At 40.6% G+C, this 12048-nt stretch overlaps 1 protein-coding gene and 1 pseudogene across 3 annotated transcripts in view; one reads left to right on the forward strand and one right to left on the reverse strand.

Moving 5' to 3' along the window:
• Nucleotides 1–11119, reverse strand: part of ARIH2 (ariadne RBR E3 ubiquitin protein ligase 2) — a 44380-nt gene extending 33261 nt beyond the window's left edge. The window contains exons 1-3 of one of the 3 annotated variants that reach the window (XM_074344921.1): nucleotides 10933–11119; nucleotides 8293–8356; nucleotides 6594–6936 (exon numbers count right to left, since the gene is read on the reverse strand). In XM_074344921.1, coding sequence (XP_074201022.1) covers nucleotides 6594–6842 — 249 coding nt within the window. In that variant the 5' untranslated portion in view covers nucleotides 6843–6936; nucleotides 8293–8356; nucleotides 10933–11119. Of the gene's footprint in view, nucleotides 1–6593; nucleotides 6937–8292; nucleotides 8357–10932 lie in introns of those variants that run through there. The other 2 variants (XM_074344920.1, XM_074344922.1) reach the window with 2 other exon arrangements.
• LOC105080315 (uncharacterized protein ARIH2OS-like) lies at nucleotides 10456–12048 on the forward strand (annotated as a pseudogene).

The raw sequence follows: 12048 nt of genomic DNA on the forward strand, positions 1-12048 counted from the left end.
TCCTATATTTATGGTTGATAACCTGTGATTATCACAGTAAAACCATTTAAAAGCTTGTTGATAGTTTAAAGAAAAGGGAACACAACATAAGCTTCAAATTCTGGCAATGCATGTCAGCTTAAGTAATCAAGTCACAGGCAGAGACATTTCAGGACAAGTAAGATGAGAAGCTTCCTGCTGTCTCAGTCTGTACCTTTCTCAAATGTTTCCTACAACTCTTCCATCTTTTGGGGAGAGGAATCTAATCCTTTAAATTTTTCCTAGAGCAGTAGAGGGTAAAGATAAAGTTTAAACAAAAAAAAAAAAAAAAAGAAGAAATGTTGGGACAGAGCAAAAGTTAAAGTAACATAGAAGTATTTGGAGTCCCTCAATAACAAGGACCTCAAAACCAACTAAGCTGAGCACTTCATTAAGTGTTACTGTCAAGGCAGGTGCAAAGCCAAACATCACAGTTAACTAGAAATGTAGGAACAAAAGTCAGACTATATTCCCCTATAACCTTTTCCTGGTCTCAATTCAAAATTCAATTTGTGCTGTACATCAGAAATTGACACAACATCGTAAACTGACCATACTTCAATTAAAAAAAAAATCCAATTTGTGTTATTTTTACTTTTCTTATCAGTAGCCCCAGGAGGACACCACAGGCTCTGGATGAAGATAAAAGAATCCAAAATACATGACCCAACTATCACATGTGCACTTAAAGAAATCAGTTAGTAACATGTCACTATGAATCCTCCGCAATGTGGCTCCTAACCTATGACTCAAAATGCACAATTCTGAGAATGTGCTTTAAGGAACCACAACAAATGTGTGAAAGCAACATTACTGTTTGACTCTTGTCCTGCTTCCACCATGACTGTACTTGAATACTCCAGTGCCAGGCACTTTCCATGCATTATCTCCTTTAATGCTGTGCAGAAGGTATCATTATTTTATAGATGAGGAAACTGAAGCTTAAGAGATGTTGAGAAACTTGCCCATGGTCACATTATATTAAATGGTAGAAAAGGAACTGGAACCCGGTCATCTGACCATTAGTCCAGGCTCAACGGACATAAAGACCACATCCATGAAAATGCTCACAGCACTATAACCAGTCCCTGACAACTGTAACACACAAGTAGTCACCTAAATGCCCAATGAAGAAAGCTTGAGCAAATTATGGTTCAAGAACAAGATGGTGCACTACACACAAAATATTTATGAGAATGAAGTATAAACAGGAGATGTTTGAAATACACATAAAAAACTAGAATATATAAATATATATACATAATGATTACTAGAACGTACTGCAGTCCAGGGCAGGGATTTTGGTCTATTTTGTTCACAGCTATTCTTCCAGTGCCTGGCACATAGTAGGTGCTCAATAAATATTGGCTGAAATGAATGATTGAATGAATTGCAGCAGTTATTATCTATAAATATGAATAACCTGAAGATAAGGAAGAAAACTCTTATTTTAAGTTAATGGAATTACGAATGATATTCTTTAATACTGTGGCAACATCTCAACAATAAAAATTTAAATATAAATTCAGGATTAAGACACAACTGTGGAATTAGAAACATCCCTTGATTACACATGGTTTACATGGTTCCTAAGGTAGTGTGAAAGTACAACAGAAGACTAGAATGAAAGCTGTCCTTGAATCCGACGAATAGCTTCTTTTCTGGAAGGCAGTGAGCATGTTGTGTGTGGTGCCAGGTACACAGTGAGCACACAAAGTCAATGATAACAATAACCTTTCTAAGCTGGCAAGTCAGGGACAACTCTAGCACTAGTTGTACTTAGGCAATTCTCAATGTCACTCTGGACATTTCTCATCTCCTCTTTAAAAATAAATTTATACATCAGTAAAACACACATAAAACTTCCAGGCTACAGTACAGTGAAGTATGTCAACACTAACAACCAACTATTTGAAACACAGGAATTTAATCTAGATTCTACTGAGATACAGGCATGCAAAGAAATCTGACATCAAATCACAAAAATAGAAATCAGATGGCTGCTCAGCACACAAACATTCAGTGTTACTAGGCCTGACTTAAAGATACTTTCCCATGAGTATTAACAAGAAAACAACTATTATTTGGTTAATTAATGAATGCATAAATAAAAGTAAAATGTTCTTAAAATTCAGCTCTACCAGAATACAAGAAAGTTGATTTAATAAACAAAATGTCTTTTCCAGATATTATACAAAAATTTAGTGCCACTTGAGAGAAAGGCTAAATGTAAGGTATTTTTTGTTAAGACCATCAATTACTTATGTTACAAACGATAAATGCATAGAAACTAGGTTATTTCGAACAAGGGACTACAAAGACTTCTGCACCTGGGAGTCAGAAGCCCTGAAAACTCATGATGATTCATCCACAAAAGGGAAAAATGATCCACAGAAGAAGAATTTTGAGAGATTTTTCCAGCCACATGTTGCTGGATAGATAGCAAGCACTAGATCTTAAATTCAAGCTAGAGGGTGGCAGAATAGTGTGTTCTAGGGAACATTTTCCCAACTCTAGTGCAGTTAATAGAGCAATTCATAAAGCAAGAAGAATTGTAGTAAAAACACTCATAATAACCAGTTTTATTTTTCTAACCCTATCTGGGGAAAACCAGGCTTGAGAAAGTAAACAGCATAGTTCAGCACTCAAGTTAAAAAAATATACTCCTTTCCTCCAAAAGTAAAGACATGTCAGGCATCATTCATAATCCTGTACATTTTATTCCTTTTTACTTATACATCTGGTCTCCCACTCCAGATCAGAAAGTAACTTTCCCACTCCCATGCTTAATCAACCCATGGACTTCTGTTGCCTGCACAGCTGTTGCAACCCACCTTGAAGGTTCTCATATCAACACAAAGCTCAGATAGCTCACTGTAGCTCCGTGGACTAGATCTAGCCCAAAGTGGATTATTTCTTTTCCTTTCTGAAGCATGGGTGGGGCTCTGAGCAGCAACACTCCACTTTTGCCCATAGCCCTAACAAGCTGCTGAGAGAAGGAGCACACGATGCAGGAGACACTTCCGGCCCATCCCCAGTGCAGGTCTGCCTGGGCTCTGTCTGGGGCTCTGCCATGGCTAAGCCCCTTTCTGAGCAGCTTGACAGCAAATGCCTCATGAGTTTCAGGGAACAGTACTAATAGGATTCACTGAATGACTAAATACTTCTTAGCTAACTACTGCATATTTTGCAATAAAAATACCTGTTATTACTAAAAAGGGTCTCTCTCATCTATAGCAGTAACAATATTCTTTGTATAAGTTTCATATAAAAATATAGCATGTAAAAAAGGTAACTTTGTTTTCTTTAAAGACTCACATATGATCACTAAAAATATTCCTCAGAGATTTTCACCCTCTTATAACACAATCTTTCACGACTATTCCATCTGTGTAGGATGATAGCTCATTCCCCAAAGAATACTTCTGTTTTGCCATTATTCGAACACCAGTAGTTTCCCCCTGATAACAAACAAGCATTTTCTCTGCTATCTATCCTCAGCCCTTAATCTGATTCTCTGGGCACTTTTCTTTCTCACTTAATGACCATATTCATGGATTGGTCCCAGAATACATACAGGAAGTTACTCTCTGACACAAGGACCCTCACTAAACCAGAAGTCCAGCATCACAAACAACTGGGATTTTTCTACTTAAGAAACTTCAAATCCCAAAAGGTAACAGAAGGCTTAACTTTATGCTAGCCTATGGCTCATCCACAGGCAACTGCCAGACACAACAAAACGAGTAACACAGACAAGAGTGTCAGTGGAAAATTGATGCTGCTCCTCAAACTTAGCTTCTGATCACAGACAGCTGTTCATAAGGCTACAGTTTTAAACACACACATATTACATTTCCTATTAGCCAAAAACCTCCTAAATCATATGAAAGAATTAAATATCTTAATGTCAGAGTTGTGCAAACAGCGACACGACCAATGAGGGAAATCAGCAGTGGTCTGCGTGACGACCATTGAGCTCCATCCTCAGAGACACATACAACAGGGGAGAGAGTGGCCAAAGCACCTGTGAACACTGTTCGTAAATTCAACAGTAAATTATTCCCTCTGTGTCAAAAAATACTGGTTACAAAAATTAAAAACAATGTTAGTTTTTAGCCAGCCTGAAGGAACACTGTGTGTGACTCCTGTTTTACTCTTAACCAAGCTGTTTCTGCCTAGCCTCTTGGTCAAATTCCTGAACCACTGAAAATACCTCTGAGTCCCTTTCTGTGCAGCCAACCCACCAAAAGAGCCAAGACCCTTGCTGCCCAACCCCAGAAAGGAAATGGTGCTAACACGCTCCTCAGTAAGGTCTAGGGATGGAAAGAAAAAAATTCATCTTCTACTTCTACCATTATTTAAATTTTCATGGATTATTTTCCTCTTTGCTTCATTTTCTCTTTAACCCTTTCTTTGGGGTTCAACTTTATTCCATCTCTTTTCGTTTCTTCATCTCTGTTCCAAGTTTTTTTTTTTCCTACTCTTCGTGATCTTTGGGACCAGAATAATGCTCTTTCATGACAGTAGAGAATGTACAGCAGGGACTAGGGGATGTAGTTCACATGCAGCATGAACAACATCATCAACAGGTGACAAAGTCCACAAGTACCCCAAAAGTATTCAATATCTATTAGGGATGAAATACTGTGATAGGAATGACGGGGGAGATAAGGTATAAAGCAGTTTCTGCCCTCCAGGAAGAGGCAACTTAGTTGGAAAGAGCATGCCAAAATATGTGAAAAGATAAAACAACACAAAGCAGTCAGAAGACTGCACTATATGATGTAAAAAACATGGGCTCTAACATTTGGGCACTGAGAACAAAAGAGGAGGCAACCACTGTGTTCAAGGGAGGCTCAAGGAGGCTCACTCAGGGAAAGCACAGGCAGACTCTGAAGGAGCCCTTGGGGTACTAAAAGGTGAAGAGATGAAGGGAAGGCTTTCCAGGGGGCTGGCAATATGACACCTTAATAAGAAAGAAGGATGTAAAATGGTAAATTTTATGGATTTTACTATTTTTTTTAAAAAGGAGGAAGGGGCCTGGGCCCCTCAGCTGTCTCTAGCAGAGTAAGAAAGTCGGCACAGAGGGCTTGACAGACTGTGAATTCCTATGCATAGATAAGAATATCCTGATGAACTCAGTCAATTAATACTGTCCAGCGCAAAACCACACACCTGCCAATTCCTTTTCTATTACCAACACTGTGCATAATATGGTTAAAGTAAAAGAAACTAGTTGACCAGACAGGGAGAGGTGTACATGAGGAGGAAGAAAGAGATCTGATGTCTCTTTTCTCCCAGGAAAATGCCCTCGGGAAGCAGAGGTCCCAGCAGTTTTGTTATTGCTATGGTGCAGAAATCCCAAACCCAGAGGTTCCAAAGGGCCTCCATTCTTCAGAGTTTTCTGCTGAGCATGAGAAGAAGTCTAAACACTTCTAGGAGTGAGTCACACACACACAAAAAGCTTTAGCTTTTGGCTTCCAGCTAGTTGCTAGTAAAGTCCTGAGTATCTAAAATCTAAGGTATTAGCCTTTGCCGATCACCTGGGAAAAAAAGACTTTGAACTAGTAGATAAGGCAACTTTTACAGTAATCATACATGACACATCTTAGTTATTTCCATTTAAATACCAACAAGAAAATTATTTGGTTGAAATCATGCCAATGTGTTCTTGATCTTAAATTTTAGCAAATAACAAAATCCATATAACAGTTTCTGAAGGAATGTCAGCGAAAACAGTAAAGTAAGAGAAATGTCCACACTTTCACATAATGGCCAATGTCAGAGGAGAAACATGCTGGGAAACTGTCTAAATGACAGTAATAATATTCATAGTACACTGTGTTCTATGTAAGCATACTACATACTACTGTAATATGACATAGTAGAAAATGTACACAGGGAGGACAATAATTGGCCTAAGATGCAAGACATTGAAACATATGCTAGATTGTGTTAAAAATAAGATGCTTGCTAGAATAACTAATTTGGTCACTTTTTTTTAATTGCCATATTAACATCCCCCAAAACCAATGAAATATAAGCTATGGGAACCTATGTTATTCTTCATTATTGCTAAAATCTCTTTCAACAACAGACATTAGTCATCAGTATATGAAACAAATGAGCTCATTAGCCCAGAAGCACTGATTATTCAGGCAAACCAGGACATCTGGGTAACACTCTCAAGACGTTTATCAGTGACCCACACATGGTTGTGTTGAAGATGGTGATTTCAATGCTTATCCTATCTTACCTCATCAAGTTTCATAAGACTTTCTGAAACAAGTGTTAATCTATGCAGTTCTGCTTCTACATACTTCTGATCTATCTTTCCTGAATCCACCCTACCCCTCCTTTCTAATTCTTAGTAGTCTGGGAATCTGAGGGCCTTAGATATACACATATTAGCAAACAAAGTAAATGCATCAAATGCATCCAGATGATGCAACATATACTTAAATTTGGTTTCAAACTACAGGCCATTTAGTCAGTCTGGAGGTGACATTAGCAACAACTCATATTTAGATTTAATTGGGGGGATTATACTTAGAATTGACAACACTGCTCACCTTTAGGACAGAGGCTAAGCTGGTCATGTGCTCATTGAGGGCACCCTCAGACTCCTTGTAGGTCAAGCAGGTGAACTGGTACTCCTCAGGATCAAAGGCATCGGCCCCCTGCTGCTCCACATCGCTGGCTACTCCCACGTAATAGTCCTCTATGTCCCCAGGGTCTTCATCCTCTTCCTCCTCCTCACAATTTGGGTCATAGTCCTCTTCATTGCTGTCAGACCCCTGGCTATTCATGTCCACAGACATCTTAACATCCAGCCAAGTTGCAGATCAGGAAAGCAGTATTTTCCCCTCCCCCCAAACTTTACCACGTTCTCAAATGCATTAGTGTTTTTGTCTTCTAAGGGAGGAAAAGAAAAAAATAAGTGTCACTTACTTTCACTATAGGAAGTTGTAACAGAAATCACTGAAGAATTAAAATGGCATAACCCTGGTCCTACCCCCACTATGGCCTATTCCAGCTCTCCTCTCATACTTCACCATCATCACCCGGCTTAGGCTTTTCAAAGAAAACCCTTTCCTGGAGGGGCAGAAGCAGCTAATGACGGTAACTTTGCATCATCTGTTCCATGTCAAGGAGTCAAATTCCTTGGACTTATCCTTCCTGCCAGAGTCCTTGAGAAAGAAGCACATCCCCACAGCTGGCTGCCCAAAGGGGAAGCAACCTAAAGGCTGAACTACCAAAGTTTAAAATCTCTTAGCTAATCATGACTCACTGAGTGGTGACACAGACAAACAGGGACACAATTCCTTTCCACTATAATATCTAGGGAAAGAATACCACTGTTTTAGAGATATCGCCCTCAGATATCTGGAAAACAGGTACATAGTTAGGAAAGAAAAAATAAAAGTCATACAGCTCTTCAACATCCTCCTCTAGTCCGCAAAGTTAACTAATTTTTCCATTTTAAAGGTTTCTACTGATCCTTTAACAGCGGTACTTAGAGGCAAAGAAACTGATTCAACAGTGAAGGAAAACTATAGATATTCGGCTTTAGCAGGATGAAGGCTAGGGAAAACCAGAATCTATTTAGAGTGAAGAAACAAGAGATCAAATGGAACCAGCTACTGAAAAATCCTCACAGATCAAAATGTTACTCAATTACATATAAATGAAAACAGAACAGTAGCTGAGAAAGCAAAACAGTCACAAGTGCTAACTTCATCTCAGAGAATACTTTGGCAAATACCTATTAACTTCTCTGCACAAGTACTAGTTCAAGCGATCATTTGCAAGGAACAGTATCATATAGTGATTTAAATCCAAACTAACAGGACCTTAAAATGCAACAGCATTTGGATTGAATGGTATGTAAATGACTTACATAACCAAATCTGGATTAAATACTCAAGTAAATTTAAAATCTATTTGAAGTAGAGAATCTCTCCAAAAAAAAAATCAACTATAATTAAAACAAAGATTAAAAATGAATGTGTACTAAATATGTAACCAGTCTAAAGGACTACAGAGCCACATTTTAATGGTATTACTAAAATATCAGTGACTCCAAGCCTGGTATGTTATCTATAAATGCTCAAGTTGTTTTTAAAAAGTCACAGTAATGAAAGGGCAGTAATATTACTTGCAGTTTGACTTTCAATAAATTGTTTTGTATGATAAAACCATATAATCACAACTAAACTTAATTATAGTATTTTTCCTTTAGGACAAAGTTAATCTTTAAATTAAAAATACCTGTAATTCTTGAAGATCTTTCAGGAAGATGTCACCCAAATAGTCTTTGTCATATAATTTCCATCTAAAATGAAAAGAGATAATTCTATTTATATATCTTTAAATTGGTACCCTGAGTTTGCAAATTTATTTTTCAAAAAGCAAAGACATTCAAAAGGACAAGCAGCAAGGGACCAGAAATTATTTTCTTATAAGTCCCACAGAAATCCATATGTCATAATTATATATTATATATTGACAAGAGTTACATGGTCTTCTAAAAAAGGGAAGTATCCAAAGTAAGCAGCTGACAATAATATAACCTGGGGTACTGGTTATAGAAATGGATACCCAGTTTCCTCCGTCAGTTTAAAAGCCCACCACCTTACTCTTACCGTTCTGATATTCTAAATTAACTATCACAATTTCAATCCTAAATGTTACATAGAGGTTGACATCACAAATTGTAACTGACTTAAACTAGACTTTTACTATAAAGTCATCTAAACTGCGGTAATCTAACACTTTCAGAATACTACCAATATTTCAGATCTCAATTTACTCATGAAAAAATTATTTTCAAATAAAAAAAAGTCCCCAATAGAATGTCCATTGGGCAATACTGATACCATTTCCCACCTCTTTTCTGATATGCTCAAGGGCCATCTGACTTTCTCAGTTACAGATCCCACTATCCAAGACTAAATAAGTACTACTTGCTTACTCAATTAGAAATTTCATGTTCATTTCTTTATCCTTTTGAATTTCTTGGAAAACCAGAGCTTTTAACTTTCAAAAGTACTTCATAGACAGGAAAATATAAACTAAATGAAAATCAAAGTCCAAACAATGATTATGGAAGATGACTTCCAAAACAGTTGCAGAAGAATTGATTCTTCCAATCTTTTTTCTTTTATCTGTATTTCTATGTAAAATATTGCTTATTGGCCAAATATGAATAAATAGCATTATAAATATTGCTCCCATCTACAAAATATCATTACCAATAATAGCTTTCATTTAACGAGAGCCAATCTCAGGTCAGACTCATTCTCATTAAATGTTTATAACCCTGTAAAATTGGCTATCATTCTCTTCTTACAAATGAGGAATGTAGAGTTCAAAAAGATTAAGTACGAGAACCACACTGCTGGCAACCAGTAGAGCCCAGCGTCATACTTTCACCAGATCCATGGCCTAAGGATTCATAACTCCCCATCACCCTCCCAGGGAGCCTAATACTATCCACAAAGCTACCTCCATAATAACAACAAAAGAGCATGCTTTTCACTTTCTCTGAATTTCTCCTCAGGATTTGGGCTTACAGGTTGCCCAGAGGCTTCTCACCAACTAAGTATCAAGAAGCAGGGGAAGACTTCATGCTCCCTTCCAAAAAGGAGACTGTCATTTCATGCTTATTGGGTGTTCTAGGTCCAGATTTAAATAAAACCTTAACTTTTAATTCTTTCAAAGTTAGAATATCCTTATTCTACTTGAAAGAGTACTGACACTGCTTAAAGGGGCCAGTATGTTACTGCCTAAAAGAACTGATGAGAATGCTTTGCTTTCCTTCGGATGTTAAATATTATTCCTACATCCCGAACAGAAAAAGAGTAACAGAAATAACTCCTCCCGCCCGGCCTGGTCAAAGTCAAGTGTTCGTAAGACCTGACACCCACCACAGGCTACAGAAGCCAAACTTAAGACTTCTCAGTTTAAAGTTGACAACAAAAAAACACGGACTTTTTGGTGGGTCTGACAATGTTTACTCCAGATATAATAAATAAAACTGGTCATTTACTAAGTCTACATCTCCGAAGAAAACTGCTTTGCACAAAATATAAACCAGCAACTTAGTTTCAAAACCCTACACTAGACCTGCCCTGTTCAATACGGTAGCCACTAACCACATGAGATTATTTAAATTTAACTCAACTTAAAAATTAAATAAAACATAACATTTGGTTTTTCAGTCGCACTAACCATAAGTCAAATACTCAAGGGCCAAGTGAAGCTAGTGGCTACCCTGCTTAGCAGCAAAGGAACAGAATATGACTATTGTGGCAGAAAGTTCTATGGGACAGAGCAACAGTACTGAGGTGAAGTCATCCGAGAACACGGTTGCCTCTCCCCACGGCTAGCACAGCAGTGTCCGGCGAGGCGGCTGCGCTGCTCCTGGGCCGCATGTCCCGTCTGAAGCGACGGGATATCCTAGAGGACACGGAGTCCACGCGCTGCGGGACCCTTCACCGGCGGGCGTTAACTAACCGCGCAAGCGGCATTGCGAGAACTCCCAATGATGACTCGAGTGGGGAGCACCTGAGGCGCGGCGTTTCCCCGGGGCGCCGGGCACGGAGGGCCCAGATGCGCCGGCGCCAGTCGGCCAGAGGCGCTGGCCTCCGACCTCTCCGCGATCTGAGCAGGCGGCGGGAGGAGGAAAAACAGACGCCAGGCGCCGGCTCGCCCTTGTCGCAGCCTTTAGCTGGTCCTCGGCGGGTGGCGGAGGGCGCTTAGACTGTGTATGGGCTGCCGGGAGCGCAGGGACCTCGCGGGCAGCGACGAAGGCGGAGCCCCAGCCGAGCTAGGGAGGCGCGCGGTGAGTTCACCCCCTCCCCCCAATTGCCAGGGTAAACAAGGCCGCGACTCGCGCCCCGCACTTACCGGGAGCCGCGGCCCCGCGGCCGCTGAGCCCAGGCGTGCCGGACCGAGTCTGGCCAGGCCAGAAGAATCGGACACAGGCGCGGTGGCGACGGAGGCGGCGGGCCAACGCCGGTCCAGGCCCGCGCTGCTTCCTCCGGCGGAGCCGTCTCCACAGCTCCGGAAGTGCTCAGAGCGGTTGCGTCACTTCCGGCCTGGGGTCGACCCGCGGTCGCCGGGGTCGCGGCAGGCGCTGGGTAATAACGCCCCTCCCGTGACGCTTCACTGCAGCCCAGCGAAGTGACCTAGAGTCAACTCAGCGCAGGGCAAACGCCGACGACTGCGGGAGGCAGCAGAGGAGAAAGTTCGGCTTATTGGAGAGTGGTCAAGGCATCTCTTTTGGTTTCGCCTACCAGCGCCGCCCACCAGGATATTTTAAACCAGCGTTTTTCTGACAGACTCCTTCACGTCACTGTTTGTGCTCGGTGTCCGGCACGGAGAAGACATCCTGACATTCGTGGAGTGAATAAAAGACTGTTGTTTCCCAGCCTCTATCTTGTCGAAGGAGAGCTGGGTCTTCGGATCATCGCGGCGGGCGGAGAATTTCTGCCTACGTTCCGAGGCCATTGACTGATGGCCCCTAATTCAGAGATCCACGCCCGTCTTCCGCTTCCCTCTCCACTGCCTAGTTTGCCGCCTAATTCTCTGGTTTCCCGTTCACTCAAGATTGAATGTAGCACAGTTTCTTCAAACAGTATGGGAAGTGCCTTTATGATTTTCAGTACTTTCATCAAGTATTATGGATCGATAGAGCCACGAAGCCTCACTCAAGTTGCTGCGGCACAACAGTGGAAACGCCAGTGTAAAGCCAGAGATGTTAGGGAGCCTCCTGGCTGTGCACGTCCGTAGACAACCCAAACCATTTCCACCCATATACGAGTAGTTATATACTGATATTCAAGATATCGATGTGTAACAGGCTCTTATTTTTAGTTCTGCTTGCATGTATTCGTGTATTTCTTATACAGGGTATAAGCTTCCAGTTTAACTCAGAGCATGTAACCCAAATCAAGTGCATTTAAATACTAGAAAGTCCCAAATTAACTTGGAGTGAAAATTAATAGAAATGAGTGAGTAACA

This window comes from Camelus bactrianus, chromosome 17 (genome assembly GCF_048773025.1).
Source record: "Camelus bactrianus isolate YW-2024 breed Bactrian camel chromosome 17, ASM4877302v1, whole genome shotgun sequence".
NCBI lineage: Eukaryota > Metazoa > Chordata > Mammalia > Artiodactyla > Camelidae > Camelus > Camelus bactrianus.